At 33.9% G+C, this 25,344-nt stretch overlaps 1 protein-coding gene and 1 long non-coding RNA gene across 2 annotated transcripts; one reads left to right on the forward strand and one right to left on the reverse strand.

Annotated features, from left to right (window-relative positions):
* LOC109347054 (uncharacterized mitochondrial protein AtMg00810-like) lies at positions 3,413-4,072 on the reverse strand. Its single transcript, XM_019586784.1, has one exon. It carries the CDS (start codon positions 4,070-4,072, stop codon positions 3,413-3,415), a length of 660 nt encoding a protein of 219 aa, XP_019442329.1.
* Positions 22,998-23,874, forward strand: LOC109347201. The gene is made up of 2 exons (XR_002107581.1): positions 22,998-23,350; positions 23,699-23,874. It is a non-coding gene; the product is annotated as an uncharacterized LOC109347201 (long non-coding RNA).

Consider the following 25,344-nt stretch of genomic DNA (forward strand, 5'->3'; position numbering starts at 1 on the left):
TTGTGAAGAAAATATTGGTTTGTCATCATAAAAAAGGGGGAGATTGTGAAGAAGATCTTGCTCCTGACCTTGACACGGTTTTAATGAAGACACCATCATCACATAAAGAGGAAAAGGAAGAGTACTTATGAAGACAATGAAGATAAAGCTTCAAGGAATTTAGAGTCCAAGTCTATAGGTACTTCTACCCTTATACTCTATAATATACAATTAGTAGTAATGATCAAAAATATTTTAAAAGAAAATTGAAAACTACAAGTATAAATGAAAACAATTTTCAAAATTCTATGTAACAAGTTATTGGATCTAAGTAACACGTTACTATGACTAAGTAATAGGTTACCAGAAATAAGTAACATGTTACATGAGTGAGAAACGAGTTATCCAACAAAAACTAAAAAGTGTAATCGATTACACCCTTTGAGTAACCAATTACAGAGTATGGTAATCAATAACTTAGTTGGATAGAATGTTTGTATAATTGATTACACCCTTTGAGTAACAGATTACACAGTATGGTAATCAATTACTTAGTTGGACAGAATATTTGGGTAATCGATTATATCGATATTGTAATTGATTATTAAGAGTTGTTACACCATACTTTCATATTCAAATTGAACAGCTTTCACCCCAAATGAAATGATTTCATTCCAATTGAATCCTACCTTTTCATAGAGGTGTTATGGCTGATTGGAAAGCCTATTTAAAGGCATTGAAACTCATAATTCAAAAATACAACTCACATACACAATCTTAATTTTTCTGAAACAATTTTTCTGCACTTTCTACAACTTGTTCTTAACTTTCATATTAAATTTTATGAAGTTGCTTTAAGTATGGTCTCAAATATTTTCAAACCTTATGAGCATTATAACTAAGTGTATAAAGAGTTATCAGATTGCAACACATCATAGTGTTCAAATTTTGTAAAGGAAATCCTTGCTATTGTTAAAGTTTTATTCATTCAAATTGCCAAAATACTTTCTTTCACAAGGGTGTGATAAGAAAGGGGATAGAATCACTTGGAAAGGTTGTTTTCCAAAGAATGACATAGGTATTAGAGAGTGAGTGAGATAGAGAATTTGTAATTACTACTCTTAATATCTAGTGAAGAAATCTCTTGTGCTACCTACAAGAATAGTGGATGTAACCGTCGGTGGTCAAGAAGGTGAACCAGTATAAAACTCTCTGAGTACTCTCTTCTCCTTTATCTCCTTAAAATAACTTGATAATTTTCTGTATAACTTTTCCGCTGCTACTAATTCTGAAATTTTCAGAAAAATCTATCATAGATTTAAGACAACTAATTCACCTCGTCTAAGTTTCCATCTCAGTCTTACACATAGCAACATATATATGTATATATATATGTGTGTGTTATAGAATATAACAAATAAATATTGGTACAATTTTAGAGTGGGGACTTAAGATTAAGTTTCGAAGACACTTAAAAGTATTACACACTTAAACTTTACATACTAGTTTGGTTCGGTTTGGACTAGTCTGGATCCAAGAGGTGAAACTAAAATCCAGACCAGACCAATTGGTCTTTAAAAAATAAGTCCAGCACGATCCAAACACATCCAGTTTGTGCGATTTCGGTCTATTTTGGATCAGTTTTGGGTTTTATTTTTGGACCGGTCTGGATTTGAACACTCATAGAAATGAGATAACCATATATATGCATTAATACAATTCATGAATATTATTTTATTTTATTTTTTGCATTATTTTCAATTTGGAATAGAAAAGTATTACAAAAGGAAAATTTATATAGTAGTATAGATATTGTTAATCTTTTGTGATTGTCTATGTTCGAGTGACTTATTTTATTCATTCTCTACATATCAACTAAACATATTGTGCAAATTGTATGGATCAAGATTATCCAACTTACACATGATTATTTCTTACATTACAACACAATGTTTCATGATGAATATGTGATTCGGTCTAAACAAATTTAAAGAAAATTAATCTCTTAAAAAATATTATACATATACATATAAGATTACTAAAAAAATTAGGAGTTTATACAAATAAGATTAATAATTGTATAAACTATTGAAATTGTTGATCAAATAAATGAATAAATTATGAGTCTAATTTCAGGTAAAAATATTTGTAATTTTATTTAATCACTTATTAAGTTTATGCAAATATTTTTTTGAATTCATACTAATATATGTCTGCATTTAAAACTGTAGGTGATGAAATAAATGCATCAATCCAGTTTAAACTTTGTCAAATTGAATAATGAAAGATATTAAATTTTGAAGGACATATCAACAATTGTTCTTAGACAATTACTTTTTGAAAAATATTGAGTCCATTGCAAATGTACGGGTTTACAACTAGTTCTAAATTAAAATCAAATTCTTCAAAGTCACGGATTGACTGTGAAGGTTAAATTATAATGAGAGAAAACCTAACAAATTTATGGTTTTCATCTCATGACATTAGTTGTTGTATTTACAGCATTACGAAAATGGTGCAAACCTGAGCATTGCCCTCATACCATTATTATTTTTTTATCAGGGTTATCCTATGACAGTTAATGAAAGAGGTATATACCATTAAAATAGATTTGTCTCTATCAATTATGTACTCTTAATACATATGTCATGGATCAAACTATTGCTATTAGGACATTGCTCATGTATTCTTAAAAAACTAGTGAGTTAATAATTGGACTAGTGTTGTCAATTGTCATTACAGCATTACGAAAATGGTGCAAACCTGAGCATTGCCCTCATACCATTATTATTATTTTTATCAGGGTTATCCTATGACAGTTAATGAAAGAGGTAAATACCATTAAAATAGATTTGTCTCTATCAATTATGTATTCTTAATACATATGTCATGGATCAAACTATTGATATTAGGACATTGCTCATGTATTCTTAAAAAAATAGTGAGTTAATAATTGGACTAGTGTTGTCAATTGTCATGCCATCTTCTGTGAAGAAACCGTGAATCCACTAATGGAGGTTTTGTGAAGAAGAAGATGAAGTTGGAAGATAATTTTGGTAATTTCCTTTCAAGGAGCCAAATATTAACGGAGAGAAAAGAAAGATTCTCTAATTGAAGAAATGAATCAGAAATGAATATCATTCATACTAAAAATATCATACAAAGACAAAGCTATTTATGGTATATAGTTTAGTAACTGCATAACTGATTTAAAAGTTAATTTTATTATTGGAAAGAATTCAAATATTCTTAAATCAGTAAAGCTAAGCTCTTGGTTTCAACTCATGCTTCCATGCCAAGAACTAATGATGCTTAACACCCCCTTAGTAAAGATATCAGCAATCTGGGTAGTTGTAGAGATGGGAAGAAGATGCACCAAGTTGGATTGAATTATTTCCCGAATTGTGTGACAATCCATATCAATGTTGTTTGTTCACTCTTGAAAAACGGGATTGACAACAACGTGCATGGTTGATTGGTTATCACAGAACAATTGAACAATATGAGAGTGAGAAATCCCAAGCTCTTGTAACAAACTAACCTGCCATTGTGCTTCACAAGCAGCCAAGGCCATGACCCTATACTCTACCTCAACAGAAGACCTGGAAACAATTTGTTGTTTCTTGCTTTTCCAAGAACCCAAGGAATCACCTAAGAAAAAGCAATAACTAGAAACAAATTTTCTTGTATCAATGTAGGTAGCCCAACCAACATCTACATAATCTTTGATGTTAAGCTTAGATTTAGCAGAGAAAAAGACACCATAAGTGATGGAACTTTTAAGATACCTAAGAACTGCCATAGTTGCTGAAAGATGTTGATTAGTAGGTTGAGAGAGGAATTTTCTAAGATGGCCAAAAGAGAAGCACAAATTCGGTCTGGTATAGGTAAGATACAACAATTTACCCATTAACCTTTGATAGGAACTAGCATCTTGCAGTGGTATACCAGATTGAGAGTTGATGAGTTTACCACTGTATTCCATAGGGGTGGAACATGGTTTGGCAACAAGCATCCCAACCTCTTTTAAAAGATCCGTAGTATATTTCCTGTAGTATAGGAAAATGCCTTTGGATGTTCTAGCAATTTCCATACCGAAGAAAATTTATAGTTGGCCTTGGTCCTTGATACTAAATTTGGAATGCATAAAGGGTTTCATATGATCGATTTCCTCAAGAGTGTTCCCAGTTAGTACCAAATCATCTACATATACCAATATGGCAGTAAATTGAGAAGATTGTGACTTTATAAAAATGGAATGATCTGATGTGGACCTTGAGTAAGCAAATTGAATCAATACCCCAGTCAGCTTGGCATGCCATTGCATGCTGGCTTGGTTTAGGCCATATAATAAAATTTCCAACTTGCACACAAGATTAGAACCCACACCTTCTAAACCATGAGGTATCTTCATATAAAAATCCTCATTCAAATCACCATGCAAGAAGGTTGTGTTCACATCAAGTTGGTTTAGATGCTACTAATTGATTGAAGCTCAGGATAAGATCACTCTAATGGTGGTCATTTTTACAACAGGACTCAAAGTTTCGAAATAGTCTATGCCTTCAGTTTAAGTGAAACCCTTTGCTACCAACCTTGATTTATACCTCTCAACAAATCCATTTGCTCTGTTTTTAAATTTAAACACTCATTTGCACCCAATGGTTTTCTTATTAGATGGTAGAGTGGTCAACAACCATGTTCCATTCTATTCTAAGGCACGTAATTCATTCTGAATTGCTTGTCTCCAACAATATTTCTTAACAACATCATTATAATGAATTGGTTTATCATGTGAAGATATGGCTAAAGATTAGAGTTTGTGGTTAGGGGAAAGATTGTCATATGATAGACTTTTGAACATGGGATACATGATTGAAGATGTGGATAAAACTGATGTAGAAGCTATATTGTAGTGATATTTTCTAAGTATTTAGGATGTGTTTGACTATTGTACACTGTCTATGAAGGACATGAGGAGAATTTATGAGATCATTATTAAGAGGATATGAATAAGTAGTAGGACTAGGAGGATGTGTAGGATAGTATCTTGAGTGAGGATAACTATCAGAGTGTGAGACAATAGACTCTTGATTGTTTTGAGACAAGGCTTGTTTAGTATCACCAAAAGGATCACTAAAATCGGATACAATACAAGGAAGATGAACAGAAATATGTGAGTGTGTTTGGACATTAGGACTAGAAGTTGTGAGAAAAGAGGAATAGTGTTTATTGAAAATCACATGTCTAGACAAAAATATTTCATGTGAAAGTACATCTAGTAGCAAGTAGACTTCAACACCTTTCTTAAAACCAATAAAAATGCATTGACTTGACCTATGATCAAGCTTTGTTATGTGAGCATTCACGGTTGATTCATAGCACAAGCAATAGAAGACCCTTAGATTGGAAAGATCTGGTTTAGTACCATACAGGACATTGTAAGGAAAATGTTGAGACAAGAAAGGAGTAGGTTGCCTATTGATCAAATGAATGGCATGGGATACAACATAGTTCCAAAAACAATGTGGGACATTAGACTGAAAAATAAGAGCCCTAGTTACCCCAAAAATATGTTGGTGTTTTCTCCCCACTATCCCATTTTATTGAGGAGTCTCAACACAATATGTTTGATGCAAAATCCCTTGTAAGGCATAAAATTCAGACAAATAGAATTCCCTACCAGTGTTTGTTCTAATGGTTTTAACCTTAGCACCAAATTGAGTATGAACAAAAGAAACAAAGGATTTCAGCAAAAAAGGTACTTTTGATTTCAATTTCAAGAAATAAATCCAAGTGAATCTAGATTTGTCATCAACCATCGTCAAAAAATACCTCTGAACAAAAGTACTAGGTATGGATAAAGGGGCCCAAATATCCATATACACCAAATCATAATTGTTTAAAGATTTAGATGTACTTTCACTATAAGGCAACCTTCTCTGTTTGGCCAAATGATATATATGACAAGGATCTATACTTCTATTCCATTTAATGAAAGGAAATTGTTTCCTCAATACAAGAAGTTTTTCATGTGATAAATATCATAATCTATTATGCTAGATATTACAATCATACTTGGTCAAGGAATTAATACTGCTATGACTAGAAATAGTACAAGCATACGTATTTGGAAACTTGTGGATTAACGAAGGAGAGAAATTCATATCATAGAGACCACCCTTGAGCTCAGTTGCACTAATCATCTTCAATGATAGGAGATCCTAGATATGACAAACATTGGATTCAAAAATCAATTAAAGGGAATTGTGTATGTTCACATTGAGATAGAAACCATATTCTAATGAAATGATAGAATATACATCACATCAGTCAGAAAAAATTTATCAAAAAACATGATAGTCCCTAATATGGATGTTTACATTTGACTATCATTGGGCAAGGTGACAAGAATGAGCTTGATGAGTGTGAAATTATGCTACATTTGCATTGCATTTAACTTGCATTTTAGGACATAATTAGGACTTTAGGATTTTTTTTAGTTTTTATTTCTCTTTGTTCAGGTTGAACGGGTGTTTTGGCTATGTTGTGTAGATTGAATGGATTGAAGACAAAAAGAGTAGAGATTGGGTGCAAGAAGATGAAATTCAGTGTTGAGGCTATATGAAGACCAACTGAAGGGCCAAAAGAAGTCGTGGATGTTATATTCCATTCATATTTATTTTATAATTAGGATAAATGAGGGTTCTCCCTCAAGGGTTTTATACTTTACATCAAAATTCTCTAATTTAGAATTTGGTATTCTCTTCTCCATCTTGAGTGTGAAATTCCCTTTGTTTCTAGGATTGGGGTTATGCCCTTTTACATTCAATAAACACTTGTTCTTACTTTAATTTCATTGAGTGTTGTGATTTGAATCATTAATCTGAGTTTTATTCATTTGAGTTGTCTGACCAAAAAATTACACCTCTTAGATACATTGGAGAAGGAATGAGAGGTGAACCCAATTATCTGATCATTCAGTTATTCAAACAAGAATCCTAATTCACGAGAGTAGTATTAGGATTGTCGGGGGCTTCTGGAATTCACCTTGGGTTGCTACGAAGCGATTGGATAGAAAGATCCAAGTAAAGGGTTTGATAGATAATCGTACCACGAGAGTAGGTACGACTTCAATGGAGTACACGTGTCAGAGCTCGAGAGAGGATGACACATATCAAAGAGAAATTCACCATCATAACTTAAAGTTCATGAAAAGGAGCAAAGCAAGGATTTGTGAGTGTATAGGAGGAAACCCTTATCCTGTGAACTCTTCCTAAATTAGATTTCAATCCTTTTTAATATTTTCATAATTGTTCTTGTCATATGTTCAGTTGTTCTAAATTCACTTTTAATTCCTCTTTGAGTTAAGTATAAATTAATTGTTATAATTACAGGAATTTTCCAGTCCTCGTAGGATCGATATTTTATTACTTAACGACATAATCGTACACTTCGATTCACCCTATCAAGTTTTTTTGGCACCGTTGCTGGGGACTATGTCAAAATTTCTCTAATTCTCAATTAATTCATCACTTTACTCTAATGTATTACGCATTTTCCTTTTTCTTGGTACCTCTATAGGTTGTGCATTTGGTTTATGCAAAGTTCAAATTACTACCCAGAGCTAGAAAAGACTTTATGTAGAAGAAGAAGGCAACAAAGAGAAAGAGAATGAGAAAGGTGTGCTCCTGTACAAACAATGGCTGAACGAGATGAAAAACCACTTTGCGACTACGGAGCCCCTAATGCTCGTAGTTCACATCGTAGAATAATCCTCCCAACTATTGAGGCATAGAACTTTTATTTTCCATCAAATTTGATCCAAATGGTGATGCAAAACCAATTTGGAGGAGGAGCTCATGAATATATGAATGTCCATATTGATCAGTTCTTAGAATTCTGTGAGACTATAAGGATCCATGGGGCTTCTGAAGATGTCATTCGTCTCTGCATGTTTCCATATTCCCTGAGAGACAGATCTAAGACGTGGCTAAGAAATCAAAATGCTGAAATTCAAGCAATATGGCGAACTTTGGAAGAGGCTTTTCTCAACAAATACTTTCCTCCTTCCAAAACTTTGCATTACAGGCACCTCATCCAAAACTTCAGTCAAAAGGATGGGGAGTCAATTGTTGAAGCTTGGGAAAGATTACATGAGTTGACTAAAGCTTGCCCTCATCATGGCATTCCACCATGGATGCTAGTTCAGAACTTCTACAATGGGCTAGACTTTCCTTCACAACAATTTTTGGACTCTTCAGAAGGTGTGCCTTTATGTGCAAAGGAATTGATGTTGCTTCAAAGATCATAGAGAATGTAGTTTCTAATCATCTGCAATTGGCGAATGAGAGGAGACACCATCCAAGAAGAGACTCTAGTGCATATTATTCAGGCAATTAGATGGAGAAGGTAATTTCCACGCTGGAGAACCTTTCTCAAAGGTTTGGAAAGTTGGAAAAGTAACATGCTAATGCTATTGGGTCTACTAAAACATGTGAGAGGTGTGGAGCAAAAGGACATGAGTGGTCTGAATGCAAACATTTCACTGAACCTGAACATGGAGCATTGACTAATGAACAACCTGAATCATGCAACTACTATGACAACAAAGAGAGGAGTGGACAACAATTCAACCCACCATACAGGTAGAATAATCCCAACCTTTCCTGGAGGAGCAACAACACTCTGAATCATCAATAACAGGATGGGCAAGGTAATGGGAAACCTCCAAAAAGGTTTACACAGGTACAATCTTCTCTTATTAATTTTACTCTTAAAACACTAATGGAGGGTCAGGAAAAATTGCTTGCTTACCAAAATAAATTTCATGAGGATTAAATCCTGATTAATAAAAGTTTTTCAAACTTGGTTAATGACTTGAATTCTAAAATAGAAAAATTGACCATCCATGGTAAAATGCTGGAAACACAAATTGTCGTACAAGCTAGTAATCCTAATACGCAAACATGGATGTTTCCAAGACAGCCAGAAAAAATCCAAATAATGAACATTGTAAAGTTGTCAAATTAAGGAGTTGAAATGAACTAAGTGATATTCCTCAAATTAGAAAAAATGCACAAGTGGAAAAGGAACATACTGAGACACAACCCCCTAAAGGGAAGCAAAATTTTGAAAAGTTGTCTAAGTATGTAGCTCCACCATAATATGTACCACCAGTTCCTTTCCCCCAAAGATTAGCAAAGGCAAAGTTAGAAAATAAATTCGGGAATTTTTTGGATATTCTTAAGAAATTATATATCACCTTGTCCTTCACTGAGGCATTGCAGGAGATGCCTACATACACAAAATTTCTTAAGGATATTTTATCTAAAAAAGAAGACTAGATGATTATGAAACGATTGCTTTAACTGCGGAGTGCAGTGCTTTAATTCAAAATAAATTACCTCCTAAATTAAAAGACCCTTGTAGTTTTTCTATCCCATATTTAATTGGAAATACTAGTCTTGATCATGTCTTATGTGACTTGGGGGCAAGTGTGAGTCTCATGCCTTTATCCGTGTGCAAAAAATTGGAAATGGGTAAACTAAAACCCACTACTATATCACTTCAATTTGAGGATAGGTCAGTTAAATTCCCTATAGGCATCTTGGATGATGTTCCTATTAAATTTGGTGAAATTTTCATTCCAGCAGATTTTGTAATACTAGAGAAGGAAGAGGATTCACAAATCCTAATCATATTGGGTAGACCCTTTTTAGCTACAGCTGGTGCTATAATTGATGTAAAAAATGGAAAAATTTCCCTAATCATAGGGGATGAAAAGGTTGAATTTGATATTTCTAAATCTATTAAACAACCTTCACTTTGGGTGTTGACGAGGAAGTGGCTGAGATTATTGAATTTCTGAATGCAAGCCCAACACTTCCTCACAACCCGGAAGATGAGAACTTGAAGGTAATGCCCAAATCTGAAGACTATGAGGAGGGGAAATCACCTAAGGTTGAGTTAAAAACACTCCCCTCCACCCTCAAGTATGAATTTCTTGGACCCAATTCATCTTATCTAGTTGTTGTTAATGCTAAATTAAATAAATTGGAAACTGAAAAATTACTAAGGGTCTTGATAATGCATAGGAAGGTAATAGGATACATATTGGATGATATAAAAGGCATAAACCCTTCTTTTTGCATGCATATAATTTTCATGGAACCTAACGATACAACCTCAGTTGAAAAACAGAGGAGACTAAATCCTAATATGAAAGAAGTGGTTAGGAAGGAAGTGCTGAAACTTTTAGATGTTGAGGTAATATATCATATATCTAATAGTGAATGGGTGAACCCAGTTCATGTGGTTCCTAAAAAAGGAGGATTAATTATTGTTAAAAATGAGAAAAACAAATTAATACCAACTAAAACAATCACGGGTTGGAGAATATGCATTGATTATAGAAAATTAAACATAGCCACTAGGAAAGATCACTTCCTTCTCTGATTCATTGATCAAATGCTTAAAAGGCTTGCTACACATGACTATTTCTGCTATTTAGATGGCTACACGGGATTTCATCAAATCCCCATTCACCCTGAAGACCAATAGAAAACTACTTTCACGTGTCCTTATGGCACCTTTGTCTATAGGAGAATGTCTTTTGGGCTATGTAATGCCCCAACCACTTTTCAAAGAATCTTGTATTAAATTGGAAAAAATATCACATCATAGTGTGTGAGGGTATTGTGTTGGGGCATTTAATTTTAGGAAAAGGGATAGAGGTGGACATGACAAAATTTGTAGTAATAGAAAATATGCCACCACTAATTAACATAAAAGGTGTTAGGAGTTTCTTAGGTCATGCAGGATTTTATCACAGAATCATAAAATATTTTTCAAAAATTGCGAAACCCCTTTCTAACCGTTTAATGAAAAATATTACATTTGATTTTAGTGCTGCTTGTCTAGAATCGTTTTGTAGGTTGAAGGAGGCATTGGTCACTGCACCAATATTGCAATCACCAAACTGGAATCTTCCCTTTGAAGTGATGTGTGTTGCTAGTGACTATATCGTGGGAGTAGTGTTGGGCCAAAATAAGGACAAGAAGATGCCTAACATCTACTATGCAAGCAAAACACTTGATGGATCTCAAGCCAACTATGCCACCATAGAGAAAGAGCTACTAACTGTTGTGTTTGCCTTCGAAAAATTTAAGGCATACCTAGTATGTTCTAAAATTATAGTCCATACTGATCACTCAACCTTGATATACTTGATGAGTAAGAAAGAAGCTAAGCCACGACTCGTCCATTGGATTCTCTTTCTACAAGAATTTGATCTGAAGATTGTTGACAGAAAGGGACAGATAATCCAGTTGTAGATCACCTATCTCGGCTTCAACATCCAAGTGGATAGGAGGAAGACATACCAATTAATGATTCCTTTCCTCATGAGAAACTCCTCCTCCTCGGCACTATATAGGCACTTCGTATATTGACTTTGTCAAATATTTGGCCAGCAAGATTCTTCCACCTGAAATGACATCACAATAGAAAAAGAAATTCTTCTCAGATCTAAAGAAGTATATTTGGGATTATTCTTACCTCTATCGAGTCTATGTTGATGGTATTTACAGAAGATGTGTTCCAGAAGAAGAAGTGTACAAGATTCTGAGTTGTTGCCACTCTGCCTCTTATGGATGTCATGCCAGTACTTCAAAAACAATAGCAAAGGTATTCCAGTGTGGCTTCTTTTGGCCACACATATTCAGAGATGCAAGGAGTTTTGTTCTCACATGTGATTCTTGCCAAAGGGTGGAGAACATATAAAAAAGGCAAGAAATTCCAATGAACCCCATCCTTGAGGTTGAGATATTTGATGTTTGGGGAGTTGACTATATAGGACATTTTCCTACTTCAAAGAACAACAAATATATCTTGGTGGCATTCGATTATGTTTCTAAGTGCGTGGAAGAAATTTCATCTCCACACATTGATGCTAAAATGATCATCAAATTTTTTACCAAGATCATATTTCCAAGGTTTGGGTCCCGAGGCTAGTTATTAGTGATGGAGGCTCATACTTTATTTAAAGGCATTTTGAAAACCTCTTGAAGAAGTGAGGTGTTTCTCATCGAGTTGATAACCCTTACCACCCGGAAACAAGTGGTCAAGGGGAAGTATCAAATTGTGAGATTAAGAGCATATTGGAGAAGACGATATCTAGGAGCAGGAAAGATTGGTGATCAAAGCTTGATGATGCTTTATGGGCTTACCGTACTGCATATAAAACCATTCAGGTTGATTTATGGTAATCCCTACCACCTTCCAGTGGAACTAGAGCATAAGGCGTATTGGACAGCCAAATTACTAAACTTTGATCTGAAAGTTAATGGAGAAAAGAGGAAATTACAACTGCAAGAGTTGGAACAACTACAGTTGGATGATTATGAGAATGCTCGCACTTATAAATAAAACACAAAATATGGCATGATAAACACATATCCACAGAGATTTCCAAGTAGGGGAACTAGTTGTCTTATTCAACTCCAGGTTGAGACTCTTTCCAGGGAAGCTAAAGTCTAGATGGCCAGCTTCGTTCAAAGTCACCAAAGTCTACCCTTATGGAACAGTTGAGATATGGAATGAGGAAATGGGAAACTTCCAGGTGAATGGTCAACGTTTGAAGCATTATCTAGCAGACGAGTGATTGGAAAAACAAATTTTTTTAGCCCTCTTGGACCCTACATGAGCTGCAAGGATCAATCGTCAAGCTAATGATGTTAATGAGTGCTTCGTGGGAGACAACCCACGCTAGAGGTACATTTTTTAATTCATTAATTTTAGTATTTTAATGTCAGCTTTAGTGCCTCCCTGAGTTCGGAGCCATTGTAAGGGGATGTATATAGTGTCGACCACAAAAAAAAATCATAAACTCTAAAAAGAGAGCACATTATCTTTGTAAGGTGATGTGACATTTTTTTGCATTATAAGTTCGAGAAGGGAGCACATTATCTTCCGACAACATATCCTTTAGGAGTGCAAGAATGTCGGTGAAACTCCTATCAGTCCATCCATCAACCGCTGAAACATCTCAGGACAATCAGGAAGATCCTCTTCGACAATGTTTGCCATTTGCTTGAAATGATCATCTTCATATGCATTTGTGTAGTTGTCTTTCATATGAATCTCATCATCACAATCCATAACGTCTCTCTTCTCACCATGTATTGACCAACATGTGTAACTTTGATCAATACCATGACACACTAAATAAATTTTAACTCATTTGTAGTAATTCGATTTGAGTAACAACATCTTAAGAAAGGACATACAATTCTATTAGGGTTTTCAGCATTCTCAATTGCCAACCTAAAATGATTTCACCCCTTCATACTCCTTCGTCAACTGATTGGCACTCATCCATTTTCAATTAACAAAAAATATAATGAGCATAAATCCCTAAAGCTTGGAGTTAAGCTCACCAAGAAGAGCAAATACATTATTATGTAATTAAAAATGGGGGAATCCTAACTCATAATGTAATGGTCGGAACTCGGAAACCCTAACTCAATACATGCTAAATGAGTGAAATTACTTTCACTCATTTACAAGGAAAATAGTTATAACTCAATACAAGCTAAATATAATATAATTAAAAAGGCAAATAACTATAAGGAAAACTCACTTTCAATTCAGTGTTGAATGTGTGAATGATGATTTTGAGGTTAAACGAGTGAAGGATTTTTGAAATCAGTATTGAATGACTTTCGTGTTGAATGAGTCAATGATTTTCGGTGTTGAATGTGTGAATGATGATGAGGTTGAATGATTTTGGAGGTCGATTTTGAGATTAAATGAGTTTCGTTGTTGAGTAAACGAGTGTTGGGGTTGCTGAATGTGTGAGAATGCGGGAACATTTTAATTTTTTATGGTCAGATGGTATCTTCAACAACGCATAATGAAGAAGGTGTTGTCAATGATACTTAATCAACATCGGATAATGAAGATGGCGTTGTCAATGATACCTAATCAATAGAGCCTCCTAAAACTAGCATTGTGGAAGAACCCCCCATTCAAATATAAAGAAGGTAAGTGTTCCACAATGCAACCTAAAGGAAACGCCGTGGAAGATCTAATAATTTTTTTACTGATTCATTTTTTTTAATGAAATTCAAATTAGTAATTACATTATGACATTCAATTAATGAAAATTAATTAAATATATAGAACAATTAATATTGACAACAAATAACATTCAAACAATCTAAGAAATGGGAAACCGTTAATCGATTAAGAAATCTACTAAGCATTGTGTTCATCGATTAAGCAATGTGTTCAGCGATTAAGTGCAGAGGAAATAATTTTGTTGATCATATCGACAGTACTTCTTATCGAATGTGTTGTTGTATAGCTAAAAGAAAATAAATGAGAATAAGTATTCAACAACACTTTTCTAATAATGCGTTGTTGAATTCAACGTAATCAACAGCGTATTGTTAAAAAAGTGTTGTTGAAAATAACCTGAATGCATACAGATACATAACAGAAACGGAACAAAAAATAACCTAAATGCATACAGAAACAAAACATAACAACAAAATGAATGCATACAGAATCACAACTATATGAACACATCTAAATTTCAACTAAATTTATATATTGAACATTAATTACACTATAAAGTTTACATAAACATTTATTACGTACACCAAATCATATACATTACATTGAATATTAATTGAATTCCCTAAGATACAATCTGTGTAAAACTAATCTACTATACCTATGATTTTCCAATAAAACTAAGTACAAACTTTGACCATTTTTCTCTAATCTGGTTGACTTGGCCATCAATATATGATTTACCAATAAACTTGATTTCATTATTTGGCCATTGCTAAATGATCTCCTTCATGAATTTTAGCACGTAATAGCCGCAATCTACCTCGTTTGTTTGGTAAGGGTCTACAATTAAAATGAAGTAAACATATAAGTATAACATTAGTTGAAATATGAATATGTTACACATATAATTGTTTGAGAGGATTTGTGTCAATACCTTTAAATGAGTCCATTTGATTTTGTGTTATGGTAACTTGTTTCTAGGACAATTATAGCTTCTGTAAACTCTCATCGCGCTATACAACAGAAAATTTACTTAGTTATTAAACAACTAGAAAAGTGAAAGTGTAACTAAAAGTTTAAATGAGTATTCCATATCAAAGTAGTATATTTCTTTCATATCGGTGTACTTGTTCGGAGCACCATGCGCCAATGAGTCAAAGTAGTATATTTCTTCTTTGACCCGATTGATGGCAACCAAAAGCCAATGTTGCCTAACAAAACATATGTACATTGTTAGGAAATGTTAAGCACAACAAACATACTAAACAAAGAAATATGAAAGACAATTAAAAAATGTTCACCTAGTATTAAAAGGTGCAAGAAATAAATTTGCAACTTCTTTATGATGGAGGAGAGTATCTATAATTTGTTCTATCAATTCCCCAATCTTATTTTTGTCACTCGATACAAGAGTGGTAAAGTGTGGAGATATGAACATCACTCTTTTCTTATTTACCGAAACACAATTTTCATACAAGTACATAATATATATAACACAAATGTTAGTTAATTATAACACATCGCCATGTAAAAGTGAGAAGTTAAGAAAACATAATTTACGTCATATATATATATATAGCAGTTGCATCTATCCATTCATGTTTATATACCTCCTGGACTTCATTGATGTCAACATATTCATCAATCTTATCCCTGAAGACTTCCTTGAGAATTGATATAATTATTATATCATCTCTCAACTTTTGTACATGCTCAAACAACTGAGTACAATAGTTGGTAGTCTTCTTGGAGCTCACATCCCTAGTAGATGGCTTTGAGCTCACATCTCTGGTAGATGGCATCGAGCTCACATCCCCTGAAGATGGTTTAGTCTTTTGGGTGCTACTAGGGTGGAATGTACATTTTCCTGAAATATTTAATAAAAAACATATCAATTATAGATCAATATATAGATAATATGACTGAGCATAAGGTGAAAAATCATATCTTAGAAGGAATTACTTGTACAAGGTCTACTGGCTAAGCCAAAAAAGTGCCTATAGCCCCTCCAACTGTTAAGATATCCTCATCGAGAGGAATTGGCAACAACGCATCATCATCAACTACAACATCAATCGAGACCTTCACATGATGGTATGGGATACGTGCATTATGTAGCATAACATCAGTCGACTTATGCACTTTCCCAACACCCACTACTCGGCTAGTTGGGGTATCTAGGAAAAGTTTGCAAGAACTAATTCCATGTACGTAAGTTAAAATATATAATTAGTTAACGACTAAATTAAAATAAGTTAACTAAATTACCTCAGGAATGGGAAACACAATGGGAATATTGTAAGGTGAAGGTGTACAACTATCATTGATGGTTGAAGGAACAGTGCCAATAACACTAGTTAGTCGTTGTCACTCAGCTTCCTTCACCTTCATTCATTTCTCAAATTCGTTGAAACGTTGCATGAGACCATACAATTGATTTTGAACCTGGCTCATTTGGGCTTTGGTTGCACGCTTTGGATGAGGTACAAATGTTCGCTGGCTAACCCCAAATCCTGCACCTCGGATACTGCTAGGGTAGATAGGCAGTCATAGGGCCTTGTCAAGTATTTTGTGACTATCCGGTTGTGCCTCCTTTTCTTTTAGGGCAACCTGACAAATCAAGAAAAAACATAATGTTAATTAATCACAATTTGATAAATAAACTATGGAAATTAAGTATAATTAAAAATGAGCACTTACAACACATCTTACCGCTTCTTGAACTTGCTCATTGTCGATGATACCATCCTTGTTCTTGTGGGCATCAACCCATAGAACATCGAGTTCTACTTCATGTGGAGTCATAGGCATATCGCTTTTGTTCTCCAACAAAGAAAACATAACCAATAAAAATGTAATTAGATATATATGCATAGAAAACATAACCAATAATGTACTTATAAATTAATAATACTTACAAAAGCATATATACAAAAGTCATTATAAAGAATATGATTTTACCAAGAAAGACTTGTCTTGTATGCGTAGGGTGATAAAAATCTTCCAATCCTCTTCATCAACGATATTTGCATATTTAGTTGGAGGTTTTAGGTTGACATTGCCATCAACATCTCTGAGTAATTTTCCAGCATCAGTTCGAAATTGTCGATGAGCCTTGCCAGCCGATTTAAGGATATAATCCTTATGCTCTTCACTAACATCAAAAGTTAACTAAGACACATATACATTAACTATATTGCATGCAAACACATGCATATACGTACATTGCATGAAAACTTAACACATACACGTAGATTGCATGAAAACACAAAAACACAAAAACTAGAAAATAAACTTATTGTTATTTCATTCCAAATACGCTCCTTCATGGTATTCCCTACATTAGTCCATTTGTTGAATGTTAACTTCACATTCTGCCTAACCACAACCCTAATGTAGCTAACCAATGAGTTGCCACCCTTTGAGTTTAATGGTTGACATGTAGAGTTCCATTGAACTTCTATCTTCACATCTTTACTTCTTGACCAAATGATATTCTTCATGGAAGTCATTCCACATGGAGTTCGTTTTTGAACAATGATTTGCTTGTCTTGTAGAGTCGGTGTAGCTTCGTCACCACTGTAAGAACCATGATCGCCACTTTGGGAAGCCATTGATGAAGTTTTTGAGGTTTCTAAGAGTATGAGGGTTTATGAGAGTATGAGGGTTTCCTGAGAGTATGGGGATTTCTTTTTGATTAAGTTTAAGAGCGTAGAAGAAACTGATTCATGTTTTAGATATTTAAATTGTAGTATTCATTTAAGAACGTATATTAATGGTTGTGATGTTGTATTAGCCTCTTCAACAACGCATATTAGCGATAGCGCTGTTGAATTTATCTCTTCAACAACGCTTCTTAAGGGTTGCGCTGTTGTTGTGTATCCAACTGTTTACTACTCATTTTCATAATCATATCAACATCACTTCCTGGATGATGCGATTTTGAATAAAATCTAATTGACAGTGATATCTCAACTATACGGTGTTGAATACAATCTAACTGACAGTGTTATCTCAACTATGCGTTGTTGAATAGAATCTAATTGATAGCGCTATCTCAATTATGCCCTGTCAATTAGAATCTATTGACAACACTACCTTAATTATGTTTTGTTAAACTGAACTCATTTTCAAAATTAACAGCGTATTCATAATTATGCATTATTAAATTAACATTTTATATTGCGAGTCAAAATATATACAACATGAGTATACATTAATAATTAACATGAAGTTTCCATTAAGTAGATTACTATATTATTGTGTTTATTAATATGAAATTGCAAAAATATTAAAGAAAATAATCATTCAAATAAATAACAAAAAAATAGAAATTAACATCCAAAATAATTGTTCATTTTTCATTCAAAGAGACAAAATACATTATAAAGGACTAAATGATTTGTTAGATTACAATGAACCGAATGAAGAAAATCAATGAACTAAATAATTTACAAAGTAATTCTTCATCTCACACAAAAATTGTATAACACTCACTTTCCTTCTGAAATATGGGTCATTCTGGAAAATCAAATGATGTTAAAGACCTCGTTGACAAGATTTCAATGTGGTAAATCAATGACCTGAATGAGAGAAATCAATGAACTAAATATTTTACAAATTAATTCTTCATCTCATTTGAATCTTGTATAATAGCCACTTTAATTTCCTTCTGAAATCTTGTTGGAGTATGGAGAGTAAATTTTGTGTTGCTCAGGTGCGATCTGTAGTATTGAAACATTTTCCTCTATGCCAATTTCTTCTTTGTGTTCAAGCACAAAATTATTGTCATCATCTGCCCTAGTAAGAGTTGTACGATTATTCACATTTCTCTTATTATAGAGAGGATACCCATGCTTCTTATAGCAGTGTTCAACAGTATGGTCAGATTTATGACAAAAGTTACAAATCGTTGAATCTCTCCCTCCTGGGTACTTGCCTAAGATGCCATTGCCTCTTCCTTGTCCATAAGAGAATCTATTCTATTATCCTTGATTACCTCTTCCTCTAATTCTGCCTCTATTTCAAGCATAAGAGTTGTTGCTAAATTTAGAATTGTATCCATTATTTATCTGATTTGTTGTGTTGACCAACACTCTTTATTCAACCATATGCATGTTTAGATGTCTTTCTTGTTGATTTAACACAGAAAAGACCTTATTCACATATGGTAAAAGATCCATCAATATTATATAATACCTAACTCCTTCGTACTGATCATTTAAGCCTTTTAGGAAGCATAGTACATAATCATTCTCACGATATGTCTTGATAACAGTAATTAATCCACATTCACATTTATTCACACAAGCACAAGAAGGAATTGGCAAAATATTATCAAATTCTTACCCCAATCCTTTAATATGTATGAAATAAGACCCAATAGACATATTATCTTGTTTATAGGTATGAATTTCCACAAGCAATTCAGAAATTCTAAAAATGTCTCCTTGGAAGTATCTCTCCCCCATGTCTTGCCAAATCTCCATAGATGTCTCCTTCCACATTACACTTTGTGAAATTGTTGCATCCATCGATTGAAGAAGCCATGATACAACCAAAGTGTTGTATCTGTCCCAAGCAGTGAACATTGGATCATTAACCAGAGGTTTAGTAAGTGATTCATCAATGAAGAACAACTTATTCTTCGACTTCAATGACATTGCCATAGCTTTAGACTATGAGTGATAGTTATCACCGTTCAAGAGTGTAGAGACCAAAATTGTTCAAGGATTCTCGTTTGGATGCATATAATACAGAGATGACGGATCTTGAATTAGATTCATAACGTTCATCATTCGATTGTCCATAATCAATTCTAGATCAGATATTTCAAGAAAATAAAAAAGAATGAGAAATCGAAATTGTAGAAGAAGGAGAAATAGAAAACAGCGGTTCGAAACAGAGCCTCTTCAACGAAGAAGCTCTGATACCATGTGAAGAAACCGTGAATCCATTAGTGGAGGTTTAGTGAAGAAGAAGATGAAGTTGAAAGAGAATTTTGGTAACTACCTTTCAAGGAGCAAAAGATTAAAGGAGGAAAAAGAGAGATTCTCTGAAGAAATGAATTTCATTCATACTAAAAATATCATACAAAGATAAAGTTATTTATAGTATGTAGTTTACAAATTAATTCTATTATTGGAAATAATTCAAATAATCTAAAATCAGTAAAGCTAAGCTCTTAGTTTCAACTCATGCTTCCACACCAAGAAGTAATGAAGCTCAGCATCTTCTTATTTATAATATTTTTTTATAATTTAATCATCTTCAATATCTGCCATAGTAAAATGGAGGAAGTTGTTCCAACCAATGCTCCAGTCACGTACTCACTTAACTTAATTCCTTTGTTCCTATTTTCATGTTTAGAAACTAATGGTTTTCAATAATTGATGCAATTATGTTGATTCTCGTAGTCATAAAATCTTTACATTCCTCATTCAATAGATTTCTTGACAAAAAACTATAGTTCAGCCATAATTCCAACTTGGTCTCATCTCTCATCAGCATGAATATTGTCCAAGGCTGAAGAGATGTGGCTTGAAATTTTCTAAGATGAATTATTTACAGAATTTTCATCGTTCCATATCATGCCACAAAACATACATTATCAGGTTTAAGGCTGCTTATAGATTCAGTTGGTAAATTGAAGAAGCCACGCCAAGCAATTATCTTCATTTTTGCAAAGTTGTTCACTATTTCTATACATCTGTTAGAATTTAGAAAGCCTCAAGGGACCATACCATTTTAACTAAAATCTTATCTATAGTTTTTCTTCGATAACCATTATGGATCTCAGTCCATCAGGTATATCCTTATACCGAACCCATCTTTTGTACTCTTGTTGCTTTGCAAGTTCATCATTAAAAGGGTAAGAAAATAAAAGAGATGGAAATACATTTCTTTTTATTCACTAATGAAAGTTTCTCTAATTGGAAGACAAAAAACACAGTAGCTTTGAAGCTGGAAAGGGCTTACCCGACATGACTATACAAAATAGTGTTAAGTGGCTCTGCCAACAACAACGTTGATAAAAAATGGATCAGATCACACAAAGCATATGTAAACTGCGTTGCTTCGCAGTGGTACTGGTATCTGTTTGATATCAGCGGCGGCGTAAATGGATTTATAATGTAAAGACGTGAATGTTCCAAGAAAGACACAGTCGCGCAAGGCTTTCATTAGGCCCGATATCTCTTGTCCATTGCTTTGTTACTTTTTCTGTTACCTTCTCTTCTCTCCTTTTATATTTATCTGCAAGTTACAACGGAGTTTCCCCCCAATTCACCATATGATGTTTCATTATGTATAATCAAATTATGATCGAAAAATATTCAGTTTGTGGTAGCTATGCTTCAGCTAAATTTATCACAGATTCTAATCGCATAAAGATACTGAAACTCTGAGATCATAAAACCTATTCATATTTCACCTTTAACTTCAAAGGATTTCATAACTTATGTTACAGCTCTTGGTTTATCATCTGATTAAATGTTTTGTAATACTGACTGAACATGGATTCAGTTTATGTATTTACTGTGTTATAGAAAACACTTACATGAAGATTTGCTCTTGATGCAATTTTTCGAACATTTACGGTTGAACTATATCTTAATCTGTCGCATACTCTTAGGCTTGTCGCGTTCAACTTAGGTTATCTTCCAGGTGGTGACAAAGAAATAATAACAAGATCAGAATAGTGGTTAAGCAGCATAGTGGTTTACGTGGGGCACCCTGGTGGAAGGTGATATTTGTGACTCTAGCTTGTTTCCATAACTCATCTTTGTATTGCTGAATATGCTTCTTTGTCATCAATGCCTTGAATTATATTACTGGAGTCAGATAAAGCGAGCTGAAATCTTATCAATAAGGGGAATACTCCATAAATAATATTTTTTTGGTCAACTTTGTATACTAACCTGTTTCTGAATTATTCCTTTAAATTGGACTAATGTGTTTGATGCAATTTGTAAATACGTTTTTGTTTCTTTGTAGCCGATTCAAACCTAATGGATTAAGGTTTAATTATTGTTTTCGTAGTTTTCTTTTCTATTTAGGGAAGAATTAGAGTCAGTTGAAACTTTTGCTGCTAGAATGTCTTTTGAGAATTAGGTATGTTGCAAGCTTGGGATGTTAAATCAACCAAATTCACCAATACTGATTTTCTTGTTTCAAAGATGATCCACCTATATCGTGCTTAGTGTTAAACGATCTTTAGCTTAGATACAATTAGTTGTTATTATAAAATTTTGTCTAATCTAAATGATATGGATCTAAAATGTGATGATCTTTGTCCACCCGAAAATTCAATCATATATACTATTGTCCAACTTGTTCCAGCAAAGTTACTCCTCCACCTAAACAAACCTATTCTTCCACATTTGGATGGTTTGATGACTAATGCCTTTTTGAATTAAATATGTGGTATCCACTATAGTTTGGCTTAGAATTTTGATTTTGATTTTTATTGAACTATGTAATATTTTCGATCATAATGTAATTACATATTTTTACTAAGAAATACATATAAGTGTGGTCTAATAGTAAGTTTTCAAATATGTTTTAGCTAAGTATCCATGAAACCATAGAATAAATTAACGACAAATAGAAATTTGGAGAATATGTACCTAATGTTACTACTAGTTCAGAAATGTGCAAACAATGTGATTCATGCACCTCACTTTAATGTACCAAAAAATGATTAATATTATAGCTAACTAGATCAAGACAACATTGACTTAAATGATAAATGGAGAACCAATACATTAGTATTGAGTTGTTTAAATGTGAAGGGTCTAATTCTAACTACTTATATGAAAAAGCTTTTTGTAATGGGAAAATCCATTTTTGTTCAGCAGGTCTACTCTCTAAATTTATAAAAAAACGAGAAAACATCTACAAAGGGTAAATACTCCCATGATTGGTGACTTGAAGGAGGTGCATCAACGATTGGGACGGGGAAGGTTGGGAAGATATGGTGATGGCAGAGTCTCAATGCCATCCTCTTTTGCCATCCTCGGTGGTTCATCACCAGAACCGCCGTGACGCCGAGGACAGGTAAAGTACTATGTCCCCTCTCCCTACGACCTTCACGAAGGCCGGATAGGGTCACCGTAGATGGTTTCTCTTCCTCTATGGTGGACTGAATGGGTTCAAGCTCTTGAAGGGTGCAAAAAATAGAGTGATGCCGGTATTGATAATGGCTCACGAATTACGCCTTCAGACCAGTGCAAGGTCAGTGAAGGCTAACCGAGTAGGGAGTTTTCACAGGAGATGACGCCGACATGAGGTAAAATTTACTTCATCAATTAACAGAATGCTTATAAACATGCTTATTGGATATGTGTTATTTTTTTTATGTATGTGATACTGCTGGATAACAAATATGTTTTAGCTTGCAATTACATAATCGAAGTGATGATTAACTTACCTGTGAATATGATTCTGGTCTTTGCTCTTTGCGGGTTGGCCTTTTGTTCCCGATTGCTTTTTTGTATGATATCCTCTGATTTGTGATATGCGAATATAGGCTCTGGATCAGTGCCTGAACTGTTTGGCCTCAATATGTGTATACATTCTCTATTCTTGGTTCTATGTTATCTCTACCTACTGATTTTTTCTTCTTACGGTTGTGTAGGTATGTTGTTTTGTTCCGCAGCAAGGGCAGAATAAAACTTCCCAAAATAAGCATAATAACTTCATCCATATAAGAGCGAGCAATACTATCAGCTATAGCTATACCAAAGCGAGGGAACAGAAAAAGGGGGCACATAGATGTCACAGGAAGTGGCACTGCCATGGTGACCCACCAAGCAAACACCCAAGCAATCACAACAAGCATTTTCTTACTTGTTACAGGGGCATCAAGGTTCACAAAGAGACATATAGTAAGGGATAATAATGATCCTAGAGTGACATAGAAGTTTTTAATTGTTAGAATAGATTTGATGTTTAAGTGGGTTGTATGTGTTGTTTGTATAGGTTGATGAAGTGGTAGAAAGGGGGCTTTAAGGGTATCATAATCATGTTGGAGATAAAAAAAAAATGGTGGCTATAGGCATGGGTATGTTATGGGATGGAGAAAAATGAAATGTCCACACCATATGACAGAGATAGATTGATAGTAGGTTTAACAAAAAGATAAAGGGGTTTGCTGCATAGGTTTTTCACTATATTTTTTCACATTGCTTTTCTTTCATTAACAACATACCCTTGTAGCTTTTCATCCAGCCTGAACTCTGGACTAACGAGCCAAGGAAGAAGTTGCTACATTCAGAGGGTCTTCGAGAACTGGTCTATGAGAGTGAAGGTGTTGTTGGAGCTTGTAGGAATTGATGTTGTAGGTGTTGTTGGGGCTGTAGGAATTGATGTTGTAGGTGTTAGGAAAGTGTTCAATGCTTTAGACAGTGTCCTTAAGTATGGGAGTTAACTTCATGAAATGAACACTGAATTTGTTGCAATAAAAATCATCATACCAAAAATGCATAAGCAAAGTAAAAGATATATGCTATATACAAGGTATTGGAAAAGAGGATAAGACGTGTGCAATGCCAAAATAAGATATGTAGTATATACTTATGAAGAAAATATCTTCATCTAGGACTTATAGAGATGGATAAAAAATTATTCTCTCTTTTCAATTGTTAGAGTGATGATATCTATATCTCTCTATTGGTTGCCTCTCCCTTTCATGGAATAATCTTCCCACTTGTATAGCTCCTTATGATGTTACTCTCTCTCTCTATTTCTCATTTTGTTACTCCATTTCCTTATTCATTGAAACTGAAATTGGGATTTGAATAGCAACAAAAATTGAAGTGCAGGAGTGAAACCCCCATGAGCACCGAGTAACCTGTTGAATATGAATAGGTGACTCTTTGTTTTTCTTTTTTGTAGGTTTTAGTGTGAGTATTATGAGTTGATAAATTGGCAAAGTGAAACGTAAATAATATTATTCAGCAATTAAATTGTTTTGTAACATTGCTATAGTCTAATTATTTATGAGAAACACCAATCATACGGAAAGGTAGGAGTATGTATTATTGTTGTAACGTTTATTTATTTTCCTTTTCAATATAAAAGATAAACGACAATGGTTTTTTATGTATGAAAAATGGAACCGTTGATTAGATTTTGAAGATAAAATTGATTCCAGAACGCCTAAAAAATGCCATCTTTTTTTATCTTTGGTTGTCTCAACTTTTTTGTAATTATATATATAGGCCGGACAAAATTGGGTGTTCACAATGTACTAGTAGTGTAAAATTTATATGCAATCAATAA

Source organism: Lupinus angustifolius, chromosome LG05 (assembly GCF_001865875.1).
Source record: "Lupinus angustifolius cultivar Tanjil chromosome LG05, LupAngTanjil_v1.0, whole genome shotgun sequence".
Taxonomy (NCBI): domain Eukaryota; kingdom Viridiplantae; phylum Streptophyta; class Magnoliopsida; order Fabales; family Fabaceae; genus Lupinus; species Lupinus angustifolius.

What these genes read in the sequence shown, in the direction of transcription:
- LOC109347054 (XM_019586784.1), bottom strand. Translation starts at nt 4,072, where the DNA reads ATGGAAATTGCTAGAACATCCAAAGGCATTTTCCTATACTACAGGAAA.